This window comes from Castanea sativa, chromosome 9 (genome assembly GCF_040712315.1).
Source record: "Castanea sativa cultivar Marrone di Chiusa Pesio chromosome 9, ASM4071231v1".
NCBI lineage: Eukaryota > Viridiplantae > Streptophyta > Magnoliopsida > Fagales > Fagaceae > Castanea > Castanea sativa.
The window spans coordinates 659,615-679,602 of record NC_134021.1 but is presented as its reverse complement, the minus strand read 5'-3'; the positions used below and the strand labels follow the sequence as shown (position 1 = coordinate 679,602).

At 35.8% G+C, this 19,988-nt stretch overlaps 2 protein-coding genes across 6 annotated transcripts in view; one reads left to right on the top strand and one right to left on the bottom strand.

Annotated features, from left to right (window-relative positions):
* Positions 1-679: 679 nt before the first annotated feature.
* The window catches only part of LOC142610654 (E3 ubiquitin-protein ligase PRT6), a 27,039-nt gene continuing 7,730 nt past the window's right edge, over positions 680-19,988 (bottom strand). For 2 of the 5 annotated variants that reach the window (XM_075782529.1, XM_075782530.1), the window contains exons 9-18: positions 19,909-19,960; positions 19,185-19,821; positions 16,207-16,415; positions 15,559-16,124; positions 15,361-15,465; positions 15,090-15,156; positions 14,847-14,924; positions 14,210-14,278; positions 13,696-13,797; positions 680-1,161 (exon numbers count right to left, since the gene is read on the bottom strand). In XM_075782529.1, coding sequence (XP_075638644.1) covers positions 13,723-13,797; positions 14,210-14,278; positions 14,847-14,924; positions 15,090-15,156; positions 15,361-15,465; positions 15,559-16,124; positions 16,207-16,415; positions 19,185-19,821; positions 19,909-19,960 — 1,858 coding nt within the window. In that variant the 3' untranslated portion in view covers positions 680-1,161; positions 13,696-13,722. Of the gene's footprint in view, positions 1,162-7,361; positions 7,455-13,695; positions 13,798-14,209; positions 14,279-14,846; positions 14,925-15,089; positions 15,157-15,360; positions 15,466-15,558; positions 16,125-16,206; positions 16,416-16,716; positions 17,382-19,184; positions 19,822-19,908; positions 19,961-19,988 lie in introns of those variants that run through there. The other 3 variants (XR_012839849.1, XR_012839848.1, XM_075782531.1) reach the window with 3 other exon arrangements.
* Positions 10,414-11,940, top strand: LOC142610656 (uncharacterized). Its single transcript, XM_075782532.1, has 2 exons — positions 10,414-10,925; positions 11,763-11,940. The coding sequence occupies exons 1-2, from the start codon at positions 10,640-10,642 to the stop codon at positions 11,879-11,881; spliced, it is 405 nt and encodes a 134-aa protein (XP_075638647.1). The 5' UTR covers positions 10,414-10,639; the 3' UTR covers positions 11,882-11,940.

Genomic DNA, 19,988 nt, shown 5'->3' with positions numbered 1-19,988 from the left:
CACTTTTTATTGAAAAAATATAATTGTTGGAAATGAATATAAGAAGAATAAATGATGATAAAAAAAGAATAAAGAATGAATGAAAAAATAATATTTAAATAAGATAAAAAATGGAATAAAAAATCTATTGAAAAGAGTATTTGAAAAAATAGATAGTTAAAAGGTAAAAGTCACTGTTTATTTTTTAAATAGTACAAAAATTTAGAAAATTTGCTGAAGATGCTATCAGAGAGAAGCAGAAATATGTAGAATGGGTTGTGGGGTAGGTAGGGTAATAAATGTGAGAAGATATTTAAACAATTTTATTACTTTTTTATTCAACCACCTGTTACTTCCAAGTGCTTTTATCTATTTTTTTAATCATATTATTGGGATATGTATGGCACACGAGGTAGGTAGCTTATGTTTCACACAATCTCAATGATGAATGTAGTCCTAGTGGGTTATTCAGGGGAAAAAAAAGTAAATAAGAAAAAAGTGAGAAGAGTAAGAATAAAAAAAATATAATGATTCTGATCAGTTAATTAAGCATTTTTTTAATATTTATTTCACTAACTTGTATTATTATTCAACTAAAAAAAAAATGTAATACATTTTTTTGATGTTAAGACTTAAGACTATATATATTTATTTATTTATATATATATTTATTTATTTATTTTAGACCACCCGAAACACATTGAAACGGTATGCCAAAATAGGCCAGTACCGAAATTTTTCATTCTACTAGACAAACCGAAACGAGGTCCAAAACGATATTCATAAAAATGATTTTACACCAAAAGAAAAAGCTGTAGAATTTTATCAGATCCAAGTGTGGTCAAGGGATTGTGAATGTGATCCATCGGATAAACTCCAGCACTTGCTCACTTTCCCTCTCCCTAAACACCTGTCTCCTTTCATCTCCACTCCTTTAACGCCCTTGTTTAAGTTTAAGCCTTCCCCTCAGAAGCCACAGAGAACCACCAAACAGTTTCAAATAACAATGCATCCTCAATCTTACGGTTCAAGCACAACCTCCGCGTTCACTCTGGCCTAGTCATTGCCTCCAAATCTCACGCTCTCGCCTTTCCCAATGTCTTTGATCAGCACATTCTTTTCCTTGTAAGATGATCTGATTTTTTAGGTGAAATCAAGGGTTCATCTGGGTGATTATTGGATCTACAAAAATAAAAGAGTTGATAAATTTAGATCTATTTGATTACCAAGAAAGTATAGGAAAGTTTAAAAGAAAAAATAAATAAAAGCAAGAAATCGTTTAAAGAATATATATATATAAAATGTTGATGTGACTTCTTTGTTTGCCATCTAAGCTCAGATGTAGCACCCTTAATTGTTATTAAATAAGTTGGATGTGCCAGTAGTGCAATCCATCAACCACATCAACTTTTTCGTTAATGAGATGGAGGGACCAAAAGTGATGAAAATTTCAAAACTCAACAATCAAAATGGCTCCCAAAAAAATAAAACGGGACCAAATTAAAAATATCCTTGAACTTGAGGGACAAAAAGGTATTCTTGCCTAACACCATTTAAGTCGCAATTATTGCTGCTGGTTGTGGTTAATAGGACCATAATTCATAAACACAAACAAAGAAATAGATAAAAGGAACAATAGTGAAGTACGAAAAATTTCAACAGAATCCCTGGAGCTGCAGCAGCTCACCACTAGTACGATGATTTATTACCACCTACTTGGTGAAACATACCACAGCCAAATAAATAGAGGTGGAACAAAATTGCAAGTATTCTTTAAGCATAATGAAGAACTGTACATCCATGGACAGCAGCGAAATACATCAAACAGAATTACTAGGCCTGGATTCATTTTTTGGCAAATTCAAAGATGGTAGCAAAAAATAAACTTTGCTGAAGCAGAAAAAGAAATTGAACAAGTAACTCTTAGCAAAGATGATCCATCTCGCAGACTGCATGAAAAGGAGGAAATAATGTTTATACAATTCTCATAATTGTGTTTAGGCCTGTCCAACCAAACCGCAGACCCGACCCACCCGGATAAACCGACCGGACCCGAACTGGCAACCGCCCAACCTGGCTACCTGGCAGTCAGCGGCGGGTCCCTGACATCCCAAACCGATTCCGGCGGGTCGGATGGCGGATCTTCCCTTCCAAAACCCGATCAATCTAACCCGATCTTGTATATAACCCAGTTCTTAGTCGTTTTATTTTCTCTAGTCTCCACTCCAGTTCAGTCAATCACCAGCTCACCCACCCTTAGTTTCTCTGTCCACTCGTTCTCTCAGTCTCGCCTCAGAGTCTCACACTCTCGATCTCTCTCATGCTCAATGGCCATCACCATCGCTAGCCAACACCATCGCCAATCTGAATCTCTAGATCTTCGAACCTCCACCATGCTGAGCTACGAGTCTCCTTCATCGCACCATCGCCGATCTGTATCTTTAGATCTTCGAACCTCCACCATCGCTGAGCTTCGCACCATCGCCGAGCTACAAATCTCCTTCATCGCACCATCGCCGATTTGCAAGTAACACTCCTTGTTTCTTTGTTTTCGTCTCATACAAGTTCAGATCTTCTATTATTTATTTGGGTTTGTAGATTTGTTCTTAAGATTTGTGAAATTTATACCAAATTTCATCTTTGTTTTGTCTTTTCTCTTGATTTCTATTTGGGTTCTCCGGATTTGTAGTTACTGATATTTGGGTTTGTAGATTTGTTCTTAAGATTTGTGAAATTTGTACCAAATTTCGTCTTTGTTTTCTGTCTTTTCTCTCTATTTTTGTCTGGGTTCTCCGGATTTGTGGTTATTGATTATAGTAACCAGAAAAGGACCTCAACCCCATATGCTTTGGAGCACCTTTCCTTCCTTGCCAAGGAAGGGCAACTGCTTGACCAAGCAACCAATTACCACCCTATGACGTAGCCACTCACCTGGGAGAAATTCTTGCTCAGATCTCAATCCTAGACCTTTTCTGTCGTCCTTAGGCAAGCTCAGTTGTAAAGGGAAAGGCTCCAGGATTACAAGCCATGATCTAAAAAGTGATTGCCCCCTAACCCTTTGGGTTTGTAGATTTGTTCTTAAGATTTGTGAAATTTGTACCAAGTTTCATCTTTGTTTTCTGTCTTTCGGTCGAGTCGAGAAAAAACCGCCGTCCGCCCGAGCCTGATCTGACTCAACCTGTAGTTTTTCGCGATCGGCAGCGGGTCTGCCGTCCTACAACCCGACAGACTCCGGTCGGTTCCGGGTTGGGCCCAAACTCGAGCTGACCCGACCCGTGGACACCCCTAATTGTGTTCATCAGAATGGAGGCTTCCTATGGGCAACTAATGAAATGTGACTTCCAAACAACGAAAAATTCAACAACCATGGCTACCATATTTGAAGCAGTAGATATAATCTTAGAGCATCCACAGCAGTGGAGCAAAAAATATAGCTATTTGGCACCTACAAAAGTCACTTTATCTATTTTACCTCTTCACACCCCACAACAATGGAGTTATATTTTTAGCTATTTGATTAAAATAATACAAATAACTCATTAAAATAATAATAAAAACATCCACACAAAAAAACACACACACGCACAGCACAAACATCCACCACCACCACCACCAGTCCACAGCAGGAAAGAAAAAACCACCAACCCAAATCCTTAATCTTTTTCCACAACCTAGACCAAAATGGCTACCATATTTGAAGCAGTAGATATAATCTTAGAGCATCCACAGCAGTGGAGCAAAAAATATAGCTATTTGGCACCTACAAAGGTCACTTTATCTATTTTACCTCTTCACACCCCACAGCAATAGAGTTATATTTTTAGCTATTTGATTAAAATAATACAAATAACTCATTAAAATAATAATAAAAACATCCACACAAAAAAAAAAAACACACACACACACACATTAGCACAGCACAAACATCCACCACCACCACCACCACCACCAGCAGTCCACAGAAGGAAAGAAAAAACCACCAACCCAAATCCTTAATCTTTTTCCTCAACCCAAACAAAAAAAAATCACCAATCACAAACAAAATAAAAAATCACCAATCACAAACTCAAGCCACCACCCACCATTAGAAACCCACCATAAAAAAACCACTACAAAAACGAAACCCACCACCACTGCCCACACTCACTGCCACCAGCCACCACCGCCTACACCCATTGCCATCACCACCCACAACCTCAACCCAAATCAAAACCTAATCACAAACCCAAAACCAAATCACAACCCAAACCCACCATATCAACCAAAACCCAGCAAAAACTGAAAATCATTAAATCAATAAAGCTTGGATTCAATCTAGAGAGAGGGCTAGAGAGAGAGACAGAGAGAAAGAGGGTTAACCCACCATGGCTAACCCCCCGCCGTCGCGCTGTCACAACCAAACCCACCAGATCAACTAAAACTAAAAATCATTAGATCATTTGAGCTTGGATTCAATCTAGAGACAGAAAACGACGGAGAGAAAGATCGGCGATGGGGCTTGGGGTGGGTTGGCGGAACAAATCGGCGATGAGGGAGCTGGCCAGCGAGCTAAGGGATGAGGGAGATGAGGTAGCTGGCCGGCAAGCTAGAGAGAAAAAAAATTGAGGAAGAAAGAAGAAAGAAGAGAGAGAGAGAGAGAGAAAGAGAGAGAAAATAGGAAATGTTTGTTTATTTTTATTTTTTTTAGCTTCAAGCTACAGTACGCAGCCAAAAATAGTTGCATACTGTAGCTCTGAAGCTAAAATTTTTAGCTATACCTCCACTGTTGTAGAGCTATTTTTGTATTTTGGTAAAGCTAAAATAGGTATATAGCTATTTAGCTTAACTGCTGTGAGTGGTCAAAACCAAACTCTAAAAATACTGCATAATTTAACAAGGGAAAAACTGATAAATAGGTAATTAAATATCCAACCCCTGTTTATGCAATAATTATCTTTTAAACAATACTTAAAGAGGAGACAGAGAGAAGGGGCATTTTTGCCGACACAAAATTACAATGGCTATCTCAGAACTTGGTTAAGCTTATATCCCAGGTCAAAGGGCAAAATTGTGAGATTGGTTAAGCTTATATCCCTTCTAAAATAGGGTATGCAATTTGGACAATCAAATTGGGTCAAGTCAGATCTTGGGAGGAATAGACCTATACCTATAGAGTCATCGGATCGGGCGGTGGGCAAATTGGGTGGGTTAGGTGGGTAGGTGGCTTGGATAGCCCTAAGTGAAACGAAGACCAAAACTAGAAACCAGTAGAACAAAGATCAAGTCCGGACTAGGAGTTTTGGTTGTGGAGGCGTCCAATCATGTCCAAGGAGTCTATGATGGGTTTCTTTGCCCATAGATCATTGCTTTGGATTTCTAGATTTTTGTACTGGGTTATTTTTGGATTTATTGTGATTTAGAATGTAAAATCTAGTTATTGATTTTGCTAGTGGGTGTTTAAATATCTGTATATTAGGATTTTTGCTGTTGCAAAAGTGAAATTGAGTTATGTGGCTAGAGTTCGGTAGTGGTGGAATGGATATCACTTTTAGAGGCCTCCTAGTTGTGTTCTAACCTAAAACAATTATAACATATTCAGATGGTGTTGATTTTCTTTTAAGCTATCACGGGTTTGAAAGTCAATGTTGGCAAGAGTGAGATTGTTCCAAAAGGTAAGGTAAGGAATTTGAATGCTCTGGCTAGTGTTTTGTATTGTAAAATTGGCAGCCTGCCCATGGCTTACTTAGGTATGCCTTTTAGGGCTCATTTAAGGCCTTCTCAATATGGAACCCTATCATATAAAAAAGGAGAGTAGTCTTGAAAACGTTTATATTTGTCGAAAGGTGGCAAACTGACTTTATTAAGAAGTACTCTTTTGAGTCTTCCAACCTATTAGTTATCCTTGCTTACTATCCCTCAAATCTATGGCGACTAGATTAGAAATTATTCAAAGGAATTTCCTATGGGGGACATCTGAGGATGAATTCAAATATCCTTTAGTCGCATGGAAAAAGGTTTGTTTGCTAGTAGAGGCAAGTGGTTTGGGGATCCGGAGGATGGGGTTGTTTAACCAAGCATTGCTTGGAAAGTGATTATGGTATTTCGGGATTGAATTCAATTTCTTATGGCCTCAGGTAATAGCAAAATTAGAAGGAGATGGTGCACTAGAAATGTTATAAGGACACATCGCTGTGGGATGTGGAAGAATATTAGGGTGGGTGTAGAGATTTTACGAACTCTCTCTGGATGTATTGTATGTGGTGGGAGTGGGTCATCGTATTCGGTTTTGGTACAATCCTTGGAGTGGGCACCTTCCTCTAAAGGATCTTTATCTCAACCTTTTTGCTTGCTTTGTTCTTAAAAATGCTTGGATTTCTGATTTGATTATTTCTTCATAAGAAGGGGGTGGTAGAAGCTAGAGTTAGGGGTGGCATAATCCGACACGACCCGCGAACCTGACAAGACTAACCCGTTTATAAATAGGTCATGAGTTGAGGCTAAACGGGTTCGGGTCATATTCGAATTGACATGACTAACCCATTTATTAAACGAATCGTGTTCGTGTTTAACATGTTTAACCCGTTTGATCTGTTTGACCCGATTAGCTTATAAAGGTAATTTTATCATTATACCCTCATAACCTAGGTATATAAGCTTATCTTTCATCTCTTCTCTTGAGTCAGAACCTAACCTCACGCCTCTCTCAGTCTATTGTATCTTCGTTTTCATCATCATTCTTTACTCTGTCTCCAACTCTTCTTCTTCTCCTCAAAACTCTAACCGATCATCTTTACTGCAATTACAGATACGTTGAATCTACAATATAAAATCAAAACCCTAGCCTTCCCATGTCTCTCAATCCTTTACTCTCTCTTCCCCTCAAATCCCTAGCCGACCCTTTTAGTTTCTTTTCCCCTCAAAATCGTGGCTGGCCTCTCTGCTCATTGTTCTCCTTCACGACTTCACAGCTTCACCAGTTCTCTTTCTTCAACTTTCAACCACCGAATCCACTAGCAAGGTATATATGTTTTAAATTTTTGTTTTATTTTCTTACCAATGAAATTTTCAATAATTTTAGATCTTTTTTATTGGGTCAATCATTATCATGTTAATTGTTTAGTGCTAATAATAGACTTGTTTGTATTTTTGTTGATTTTAAAATAATTGGGTCTTTCTCTGATTTCTTTTCAAGTTTCTTTGTATCTATCATCTTAAAATAACATAATTGTAGATCCGTTCCTTTATTTTGTTAATCACTATCATGTTGATTATTTTCTCTTTTTTAAAATAGAAGATAGAAATTTTATTACATTTAAGTATAATAATCAGTAAATAAGAACCATATACTGCAGAAAACAAACAAGATAATAAACAATACATAAGAACCAGACGGGAAATCAGACCTATTTCAGCAGAAAACAACACTGCAGAAAAACTGTGCAGAAAACTGATACTGCAGAAAAACAAACACATCAGAACTGTGCAGAAAACTGATACTGCAGAAAAACAAACACAGCAGAAAAACAGACTCAGAAAAAAAAACACTGCAGAAAAAAAAACACTGCAGAAAAACAGATTGCAGAAAAATCCATTTGTTTTTTGTGTTAATCACCACACTGCTGATTTTTAATACTAATAGGAGATCTGTATACAGAAAAAAAAAAAAAAAAAAAAAAAAAGTAGATAACACAGCAGAAAATCTGTGCAGAAAAATAGACAGAAAGGAAAAAAAAAACTGTGCAGAAAAACAGATTGCAGAAAAATCCATTTGTTTTGTGTTAATCACCATACTGCTGATTTTTAGTACTAATAGGAGATCTGTTTACTGAAAAAAAGAAAAAGAAAAAAAAGTAGATAACACAGCAGAAAAACTGTGCAGAAAAATAGACACAGAAAATTGAAAAAAAACTGTACAGAAAAACAGATTGCAGAAAAATCCATTTGTTTTTTGTGTTAATCACCATACTGCTGATTTTTAGTACTAATGGGAGATCTTTTTACTGAAAAAAAAGAAGAAGTAGATAACACAGCAGAAAAACTGTGCAGAAAAATAGACGCAAAAAAAAAAAAAAAAAAAAAACTGTGCAGAAAAACAGATTGCAGAAAAATCCATTTGTTTTTTGTGTTAATCACCATACTGCTGATTTTTAGTACTAATGGGAGATCTTTTTACTGAAAAAAAAGAGAGTAGATAACACAGCAGAAAAACTGTGCAGAAAAATAGACGCAAAAAAAAAAAAAAACAGATTGCAGAAAAATCCATTTGTTTTTTGTGTTAATCACCATACTGCTGATTTTTAGTACTAATGGGAGATCTTTTTACTGAAAAAAAAAAAAAAAAAGTAGATCTGTTTATCTCTTTTTTGATTTTAAAATAATATGTCTGGCTCTCTAATTTCTTTTCAAGTATTTTCTGTTTCAATCATCTTAAGATAAAATAATTGAAGATCAATTTGTATTTTGTGTTAATCACTGTAATGTTGACTGTTTAGTACTAATAGGCATGGTAGATTTGTTTGTTTGTTTTGTTGATTTTAAATTTATTTGTCGTTCTTTATGATTTCTTTTCAAGTTTATTTGTTTTTGTCATTTTAGAATTACTAAATTTCTAATCAATAATTTTTGTTTAAATTGGCCTAGATGGAAAGTGATGAGATGATACCTATTGAAATTAAGTATGGAGGCAAGGACATTGACTTAGAAGATGAACTTGATGAAGTGGCTGAACTTCCTCCGCCAAAGAAAGCCAAGACTAGGTCTAAGAATAAGACAAATAACAAAGACAACAAAAGGAGGACTTCATATGTTTGGAGTTTCTTTGAGCTGCTTCCTACAAAAGATGAAGAAAAGCCTACATGTAAATGCAAGAAGTGTGGAAAGGAATATATTGCTGCCGGAGCATACGGTACAGGAAATTTGAAGCGCCATTTGGATGTATGTCCAAGAAAAGACACAAGGGATGTTGGCTAGCTTATACTTGGCCAAAATGCAATGTCTGTAAGTTTACCTAAATTTGATCCTACAAAATTTAGGGAGTTGTTATGTGCTGCTATTACAATGCATGAATTACCTTTCCGATTTGTTGAGTATGTTGGTATACGGGAAATTTTTTCTTACCTGTGTGTTGATGTCCCTAATATCTCTAAAAATACTGCTAAGAATGATTTGGTTAAGATGTATAAGAGGGAAAAAGAAAGAATGAAATCTGTCTTGACATCTGCTCCTGCTAGAGTTTGTTTGACATCTGATTTGTGGACTTCTACAGCTACTGATGGTTATATGTGTGTTATAGCCACTGTTTTAAAAACCGGACCGGACCGGCCGGTCTGACTGGTTCAACCGGAAAAACCGGTGTAGTCCAGTCTGGTTAAAAGCATAAAAAACCAGTCAAAAACCGGAAATTTTTTTAAAAGCGGTTTGATGTCCGGTTCGGTTTTTAAAACCATGGTTATAGCTCATTTTATTGATGCTAATTGGGTTTTACAGAAAAGAGTGTTGAACTTTTGTCATATGCCACTACCACATAATGGTGTCTTTGTTTGAAAAGGTCTATAAATTGCTATCAATGTGGGGTATTGAGAATAAGATTTTTTGTGTGACATTGGACAATGCTTCTTCCAATGATGTTTCTATTGACATGCTAAGAACTCAATTGATAAATAAGAAAGCACTTGTTTGTAATGGTGAATTTTTTCATCTTTGTTGTTGTGCTCATATTCTCAAGTTGGTTGTACAAGATGGTTTGAAAGAAATTGATGTTGTTGTCCAAAAAATTCATGAAAGCATTAAGTATGTAAGAGGATCACAAGGGAGGAAAAAAGTTTTTATGAATCTGTTAAGCAAATGGATTCGGATGATAAGAAAGGTTCAAGGCAAGATGTGCCTACTAGATAGAATTCTACATTTTTAATGCTTCAAAATGCTCTCTCTTACCGACGTGCTTTTCAACACCTAGAGTTGACTGACTATAATTTTAAGTATTGTCCTATTGTTGATGAGTGGAAAAAGGCAGAAAAAATTAAGAAGTTCTTGGCTGTTTTTTACGATGCTACATTGGTCTTTTTTGGCACAATATATCCAACAGCTAACTTGTATTTTCCACAAGTTTTTATTGTTTATTTTACCTTGAAGAAATAAAGTGATAGTGAGGATGAGTATATAAGAAAAATGGCAAATCAAATGCTTGTGAAATTTGAGAAGTATTGAACCCTAGGTATAAGCTGTCTTTTATTGATTGGTGCTATCAAAAGCTTTATGGGTATGCTAGTTCACTCCAATATTTGAAGGTTCGTGAAAAATTATTTGCTTTGTTTGGAGAATATGTGAGTAATGTTCCTACACCTACAACATCTTCCGAAATGGCTGGTCCAGCTACTCAAGAAACAGAAGAACAGTACGCTAATGAGGGATCTTTGTCTATGATGCAAGTATGTTATTTTTTTATTATTCTTTTTTTTTTTAATTTATATTATCATATTTATATTCTGCTTAGATTAACATTTATTATATTGTTTTTATATGTAGGAATTTGATTCCTTTCATAGTATGGATATGGGTAGGCAAGCACCAAAAAACACAATTGGAGCTCTACTTGGATGAACCAAGAGTAGATAGGAATGCAAAACTAGACATACTAGCTTTTTGGAAAGGAAATGAATTTCGGTATCCAGAGCTTGCTGCCATGGCTCGTGATATTTTGAGCATTCCTATTTCTACGGTTGCTTCGGAATCCACTTTTAGTGTTGGGGGACAAGTCATTGATCAAGTCAGGAGTGCACTTAAACCTGATAGGTATCCAGAACTTGCTGCCATGGCTCGTGATATTTTGAGCATTCCTATTTCTACGGTTGCTTCGGAATCCACTTTTAGTGTTGGGGGACGAGTCATTGATCAAGTCAGGAGTGCACTTAAACCTGATACTGTGGAGGCATCGGTTTGTACAAGAGACTGGTTATATGCAGATATAGGTAATGTATTTTTTATTTACATGTTGGCTAAATGAGTTTTAAGCTTTATGATGATTTTTTTAAAAGAAAACTCTAATTATAGGATAGATATAAATGGGAAACTTTGTCTCAAGTGAGATGATTCACCAAATTGTGCTTTAGTGCAAACAGCATTCCATACTTTATCTTTAAAAGTTAGATTTCATTTTGATGATAAATCTGGTAGAATGCTTCATTTTCCCTTTCAATGTTCTACTCCACTACCCATTTTATGGTCTGATATATGTTATGAGTCATGGCAGCAAGGTCTGATTGACGTTATGAGTCATGGCAGCAACTTATGACCCAATCTCTAGTGAACTTACAGATTAAGGAAAGAATGAATATTGGCCTAATCAACTTTTTCTTCTATGTTCATGTTAAATGAAAATGTTATTGCTAATGCCCCTTTCACTGGTCTTGTATAACACTATAACAATAAGTTAGAGAAACCTACTAGAAATTTGTGTTGGGTTCTAATAGGTTTTAATTTTGTTTTGTTTTTCTGTAATTTAGTATATGATATGATACCTTCATTTCCATAAAATGTCAAATAGTAGTATAGAACAATAAACCAAGGTCTTAGTTTCCCTTGGATATAATTGTTGTATAGATGTTGTTTTGGCAGAATACATTTGTTTATAGATGTTGTTTTGGTAGACTTGGTAGACATCACAAGTTCATTACTAGTAATTACTACTATGCGAATGACTATTATTTATTTAATTGATTCAATTGCTTGATTATCCACAGTTTCTAAATTTCTTATTTATAATGTTTTGATAAGTTTTTAACGTTTCATTAAAATTTTTGTTGTAGAACTTGCACAATCACAATTGGAAGAGCTCACTGAAGATATAATGAACATGAAAATCAATAAGGATGAGCACAAGGAAGACACCTCTTCAATGGAACCCTCAATGGATCCAGTCCCTTAATCAATGATGACTTTCACTTTTTGATATGGCACTTGGATGTTTGGACTTAGATTTTGCCATCATGGATATTTTGATATGCCATATATGTAATCATTCTGGTTTTTAATTTCTTAATATGCAATGTCTTTAAAGTTTTTTATATGGAAATTGGATGCCATGTAATAATTTTGGTTTTTTATTTATTATGGAACTTCGACATATTATTAAATTTGGTTGTATGGAGGTTAGAACCTTTTGGACTAGTAATTTTATTTTGAAGGAATGAAAGAATATTTGCTTTTGTTATTATTTGAATTTTTATTACTTAATTTATGGTTGAATTATAATTTTAGATATATGAGAGTTGATAACAGGTTATTCGGGTTAAGTTTAACCTATTAATCAAACAGGTTGCTCAGGTCAGTTAGGATTTATTATTCAAACAGGTTATTAACAGGTCATTTGTGTCAACCCTAATATGACCTACTAATTAAACGGGTTAAATGTGTCGTGTTGGGTTACCCGTTTAATAAACAGGTCGTGTTAGGGTTGAGGAATTTTGACCCGTTTATCAAACAGGTCGAGTTCGGGTTGACCCATATAACATAATACTTACAGCTCAACCCGACACGCGAACACGAATTGCCACCCTTAGCTTGAGTATACATTTCTACAGAGCTTTTCATAACTGTGTGTTGGGAGGAAGTGTAAACTTTCTTTGAGTTTCTTTATTCCAAATGCCAAGCGGTGAGAGTGATAATGATTTGACTTGACAGTTGTCACAGGATGGTGTTTTTGATGTGCACTCTTATTATAACTCTTTGTTTGGTCCCCTTATTGCTTCTTCCCCTGGAAGAACATTTGGTGTATAAAGATACCTAAAAGGGTGTCTTTCTTTTTACAGACAATAGCTTGGGGTAGGATTTTCACCATTGATAATCTTGTTAAAAAGGGATTGCTCTTAGTTAATTGGTGTTGCTTGTGTCATTGTGATGGGGAAACTGTTGATCATCTTTTGCTCCACTGTGAGTTTGCTCATGTGTTGTGAAGTTATCCTAATGTTTGGGGTTCAATGGGTGATGCCGAAGACAATCACATCTCTTCTATTTGCATGGAGGAATTGGTTGGGAAACATTCTTCAAATATTTGGAATTTGGTATTAGCTTTTCTAATGTGGTTAATTTGGCAGAGGCACAATACTCATACAATTGAAGATATGAGAGAGTTTAGATCTTTTAAAATCTTTGCTAATTGGGACTTTGTTTGCGTTGTCTTGAATTTGGGGTTTTACACAATGTAGTTCCATTTTTTATTTCCATCTTCCTGTTAATATTTCTTATTGATTTGCTTGTAATTGCTTCAAGTACTTTGTATTCTTCATTGAGAACACAGTATTTTTTTTTTTCTTCAATAAAACTTCTATTACTTATCAACAAAAAAAAAAAAAAAGAGGAGTTCTTGGTTTTCCAAAACATTAAAGAACTTTTTTCGTTTTTCTCTTTTCTTTGTATTCTTCCAATTATAAACAAAAATAATAATTTTAAAAATGATTTTTTTTTTTTAAAATTAATTCATGGATTTTTTTAAAATTTTACGAAATTCTGAAAAAATAAATAAAAAAATAAAACAGAATACTACATCATTTTTTGGTAGTTAACGAAACCCACATAACCGAACTAGACGGAAGGGGGGTTGGCTTTTATTGGAATGAAGCTTAAACATAAATAATATATTAAAAAAATTAGGAAGAGGCAAGTGCCACAAAACACAAGTATAGCAAACTAACCTAAATGAGCTGTACTTAACCATAACCATAAAACAGTGCAAAGACTAACCTTCCCACCATTTACATGCAATCCAAACTAAACCATGAAGAAAGAACCAATAGTAGTTTGGCGAAGAACCTTTGAACTCCGATCAAGGCCATGGGAAGCAACCTATCAAGCAAAATATCCACAACAGAGAGAAAAATAAATAAATGAAAGAAATTTGAACAGAAGGCACCCCTCTCCCCCAAACCCCACCCCCCAAAAAAAAAAATTGTAAACAATAAAATTAAAAGCTCAAGGGCCCGTTTGGTAAGAGATTTCTAATAACGTTGTTTAAGTTTTATGGAAATATGTGTGGGTGAAAAAGTGTGTAGAAATACGTGTTGTGGTGTTTAAACAACAGTTTTCATTATTTAAACACCGTTACTAAACGGGGCCTAAGTTACCAAGTCTTTATGCTTGGTACTTGCACCATTGTTGGAAATGTCACAGATATATAAAACAACACAAAAGATTCTTTCCCAACCTAAAATGAGGATTTTTAAATTTAGAGAGAAAGAGAGAGAATTTCTTTCTTCACCATATAAGTTAGAGCAGCATAGCGTTCCTCGTTCAAATATAACGGCTTCCCTCTATGCATTTGAACATCCTGCAATATGGAAAATTTAAAATTATAAGAGAAGTGTGCATAAGTAGCATAAAAGTATAAAACCTCTAAATATAATTTCATACACACATAAAAGGCCAAATTTACAAAAAAAGTAGCAGAAGGCTACAAAAATTCAAACAACTAAACAAGAACTTCATTTTTCAGCAGTAGTATCTAAGACCCCTGGAAATCCTGACTAAGTAAATTGATATTCAATTAATATATTGCAGAATTTTCATGAAATTAGGAAAATGTCTAACAGTTATATATCTTTCCACGGGCAACCAACTAAATTGGTTTGAAATCAGCAAGTGAATTTTTAAGAATAAATCAAAACTGCATGGGTAGATAAGTTTTAAACTTTCACATTCAATCAAAAGGGAGCATTATTGTTATAAAGACTTTTGGTTAGGACTTAAAACCCAAAAAAAAAAAATTGAGGGAGAAAAATGAAGAGACTTAGAACCCAAAAGATACCTTTTGAGGTAGAAAAATGAGCAGAAGAAACCTAAAGTTTTATTTAGTACGTCAAAACAGAAAGAAAGCAACAGAAGCAAGACATATATACCTCTTCACCAAAATCATCCAAGTAGGGTGATGGCCAAGGAGCCTGACGTGCAGATCTCTGTAACAGGATTGTTGTTCTCTAGCATAACAAGTATCATTTATCAGTTGCCAGAGAGAAGAAAAGGAAAAAAAACAAACAACAAACAAACCACCCTAGGTAAGAGAGAACTCAAAATGAAATAAAACATATGAGAAACAATTTAGGACTCCCAAGACAAACTATATTGATGCATATAAAGCATACTCTGATCAAAAGGAACACTCCAGTGCCAGCACCACAGGCCATTGCATGAGTTTGGCATCCACTTTGGCTTCAGAAGAAATAAACAAATTATCAAATTTCCAGTTAGTAGTTGAAACATAAGCATCTAAGCAACTTGAGATTAAATAAAAAACATGAACTGTGAAAAAGTTTGATTTGATGTCCTGTGACATTGAGATCAGAAGTGTGTGTATGTGCACATTTGAGAAACATTATATGTAACAGTGACTGCAAGGATGGGTGGAACAAGAACCTGCAGCATGGCTTCCAACTTGGAGAGCATAATCTACCACACAGGAGGCATAATGCAGGCTCATCAAGGACAGATTTGCAGTCGGGGCAACGCTGTTTTATGAACCTGATAAAGCATAAATATTTTATAATGTAGATTTTCTAGAAAAAAAAAAAGTACCTTAAGTACTCACATCTAACGTGGAACAGTAAAACAAACCTCTGCAAAATTTCCTGGTAAACATGGGGAAGATGCATTAACTTAAAGGGAACTGCAGGTGTTATGTGCATGACACGTCCAAAATTACGAAATTCAAACTCCTTGCGGAAGTGATGGAACCATTTCAAAACAAGAGACCGCACACCTTCACTCTTTAGAACAACATCCAGTGAGGGAATCGTAAACATGGTTTCTAACTGTTGAACTTCATTGAGCTCGACAAGAGAAGAACCATCAGTGATATCCATCATATCATTGATGGCAAGAGATGATCTATCACTGATGGCAAGAGATGATGTATCAAACACATTATCCCTCTCACAGAATGGTGCTGGGGCAGAAGAATTAAGTAGTTTCAACAGCAATGCACATCTCCGCAGATAAGGGAAACTCAAGCTACGTATTGTATCCTTCATATTACTTGTAGGGCCAACATAGTTTGAAACAAAATATTGTTGGACATATCCACAGTCCCCTAAAACTTTGGAAATGTCAGAAATCAAGGAATCATTAATTCCTGGTTCATTCGACTTGCCTTGATGTATTCCACAATATGTAATTATAGCCTGCATTTCAACTATCAGGATCAGGAACTACCAATGGAAAATTGAAATTACTGACGTAAAGAATTAAGTGACATTGACACACCTGCGCAATAGAGACAACATAGAAGACATGCACAAGGGATAGCAAGGATTCTTCGCATGATAAAAATGGGTATGGAAGACAAAACAGAACCCACATTAATGATGAGAAAGGGTCACGAGAAAGGACAGGATCAGAAGCTCGATTCCAAAATTGAATATCAGAATTTGATTCTTCCATTGCAACTTGATTCAAGATACGCATCATATTACCTGTGAAGCATAGCAACGGTAATACCACTTATAATAAAGTGTATAAAATCTATCAAAAGGTATCATAAAGAATTGAGAATCAACTTCCAAGAAAATGAAAATAAATAATTCTCTGGGCATGCATTATGTCACACATCATGAAGTGCCACCCTTTTTCAAGCAAATTGTTTCATTAATTACAAAGAAAAAATCCGTGTTAACAGCTGCAACACTCATCTCGGACGTACTTTTTTTGTTTTTTGTATTTTTTTTTTTTTGCGGGGGTTGTTGGGGGCAGGGGGCTAAGGCATCTGTTTTTTACCTAACTCCTTTTTTTTATTATTGGATAGGTAAATAGATGTTTTATTGCAAAGAGCCTTCTTAGGGTATATTTGGATACCGCTTATTTTGTTGAAAACTGAAAACTTATTACTGAAAATACTGTAGCAAAACCCATAGCTACGTTTTTCAATTCTTGGTGGTCCATGAACAGTACCCATGGGACCCACTAAAAAGACGCAAACGCAGACTTGGGGGAGAAACGTGCCATCCAAACGCACACTTAATGTGAAAATGACAAAATTTCTGCAAAAAAAAAAGGGGATATTACTGTTTTTACCAACTCATGATTGTAGCTAAGGCCATAAAGCAAGTTGCCTTATCATATAAAGCAACACATCACGCTGGCTTTCATTCAATCAGCCTCATTTATGTAAATCCATTTTAAAGCCTATTCTACAAAAAGCCAACCAGCTACTGTATCACCCTTTTAAAGAGGGTATGCTAATTCAAGGTGAGAGATTGCGGCAAGGGCCGCTCTTTTTTCCTCACAAATGTTTCACTCCCTTAGCGTGAGATGATATTTTATGACTGTTGGATTTTTTTCATTTGAACCATCTCCATCTTCATGATTTGGAAGAGCTAACAATCCTGGGTCTTGTATCGTGTGCGGCCTATTTCCTTCTAAGGAAGAGACTTCCTTGAGCTCTGCAGCAGTAGCTGGGAGTATGTTAATCATCATAAACAAGTAGCCTTGGCACATTCAACAACAAAGCCATGGCATCATTTAATATGTGCGAAATTAATGCTTGGGTATTAGAATTAGCTTTGTCCCCTTAAAGATAGGGATAACTCCTATTGATGAAAAGATGAGAGCAATTTGAGATGGTTTGGTCATGTCCAGAGGAGAACGATTAATGCACTAGTAAGAAAGAGTTGATCCAAGCTGAGGGAATTAAAAAATGTAGAGGAAGACCCAAATTAACTTGATACTAATAATACTTAGAATTTATTGTATAAGGATGTTTTATATTTTTGAGATGGATCACATATTTAGGGAGTCAGTTAGATGGACAAAGGAAGACCCAAATTAACATTAGTATAAGTAATAAAAAAGGACTCCACAATTAAGGAAGTAATAGTGAATATGACCTCAATATAATAGAACAGGGAAAACGTATACACGTTGCCAAACCTAACTAATCTGTTAAGGATTCATAGCCTACTCCAAAAATTGGGGATTAAGTGATGCAGGAGCATCTACATCATGACATTCTCATTTGCATGGATCAGTTAGAATTTAGGCATGTTATTTGTTGTATTCCAATTGCAATTGATTGTAACTCTTAGGTAAATGTGGGTGAGCTGGTATTTAGTTAAAATCAGCTAAGCTTCAGTTTGTTGTAAGCTTGAGGTAGTTGCAGCTGTAACTAACTCTTTTGTAATTCAGATTTGATAAATGAGAATTTTACTCAGCTTTGAATGCTAAATTTCAAAAAAATACTCTCTGCACAGATGTGTGTCCACCTATAAGCCACTCTAATCAACTCTCACTTCTTTCTAAATCCAAGCCTAGACACATAGCACCTATCTACCTGCGTCATTAAGGCTTGTTGTATTAGAATTAGCTTTGGGGCACCTTTTATATAGCCTCAGTGGTTTAAATGTCAGGAAATTCTGAAATTTTCTGGTTTCTTTACAGGGGATGTACTAGTAGTCTATTGGGTCTTATTTTGAGTTTTATTAATAAATGGGTTTTTATTTGTTAGATTAATTATTTAGTTTGGGCTTAGTAGTAAAAGACAAGGAGACCAAGTCTTATTAAGGTTCAAGAAGTCCAAGTTCTATACATGTGCCACCTATATATATATGGATGTAAGGGTTTCTATTGGAGTAATAACACATTTATGAAGAATTCAGTAACTATTCCTCTTGAGGATTGGGTAATGCAACCCTTTCCAATTCCAAAGTGTGATGCTGAAAAAACCTAGTTCATCCTATTTTTCATTGAAATTTCTAGTGAGTTCTCACCAAATTTGCAACCAAGATTAGATCTGGATTTGCATCTATTCATACCCTAAAATTTTAACCCTTGAAAACCTAAAACACCCATGCATCAAATAGCTCTCCAAAATCCTCAAAACACTATTCATTGGTACTGTTCATAATCCTATAACAAGTTGCTTCCAGAACTTATAATTAAATTTGGGCAGTGGCTGGACGGAGAAAGGCCAATCCCCACATCAACCCCCCTCCCCCCCCCCCCCCAGCGGCTCTTTACTTTCTTGCCTACCCTGCAAAGAAGGGAAAAAAGCAATTCACACTGTTTCCCTTTCATCTTTATCCATCCTCCCTCTTCTCACTACAAAACACACTCACTGTGCACATGTTCCATGCCTGCCCTAATAAGTAACAAAAGCAAATATAAACTCCCTAGAAAGCTCAAAAGAAACATACAAAAGGAATTTTAACTCTCAAGGATAAGCAAGGGCACAGATGTAACAACCGTACCTTGTCCAAACGTGCCACTTCCATAACCTACAGATATACCGGAGCAAATAGACTCTGCAAACAGCTGAGTGCCTATAAATCTTTGAAGCACGTGAATAGCATTCTTACTTCGGGTATTTTGGACAATTTTTAGCAACAAGGACAACATAAATCCAGTAGAAGATTTTAGTTCCCCATATATGGCACTTATACCATAATTTGGAGTCGTTTGATTCCTTCCGCAGCGTGCAGCAATCTCCGTCGATATCAGGGAGTATTTAAGTGAATCCCACATAAGCATTGAGTGGCTTACCCTCGCAGACTCTGGCAACTTATCCTGTTTGTTTGGATAAAATAATTTTGAGAGCACCCGACGAACAGGCTCAAGATTTGGCAGCATTCTTCCATTTCTCCGCAGGGTGAAAACTTTAAGAATTTCACCCTTCCCAACCATATTGGCTGCAGATTGCAAGAGAGCCAAGGCTTGCTGAATGTGAAGAGAACCAATTTCTTCAGATGATGAGGTTGAAGGTCCAGCAGCAAGTGAAGAACTCAAAGTTGCACTTACAGGCTGCTTCTGAACCTCTTTAAAATCGGCAGGTAAAGCAGGCAAGACAGAATTTACAAGTCGGCGGCATACAGGGCAGAGGAACTCCCCCTGACAAAAGAAGTACATGGCAGATAAAAATGAGAAATAATAACCCATTTCCATTAACTAGAGAGAATTAAAGACAGGAGGATTTACCTGTTCTGGATCCACGATATGCCCTCCTTCAAAAACAATTCTTCTGACATATCTGGGTTAACAATATCAGAACATATCTT

Excerpts from the sequence above, each read along its gene's own strand:
- LOC142610656 (XM_075782532.1), top strand. The coding sequence starts at position 10,640 with ATGGCTCGTGATATTTTGAGCATTCCTATTTCTACGGTTGCTTCGGAA. Across the intron at positions 10,926-11,762 it reads CTGGTTATATGCAGATATAG|AACTTGCACAATCACAATTG; the intron begins GTAATGTATTTT and ends TTTTTGTTGTAG.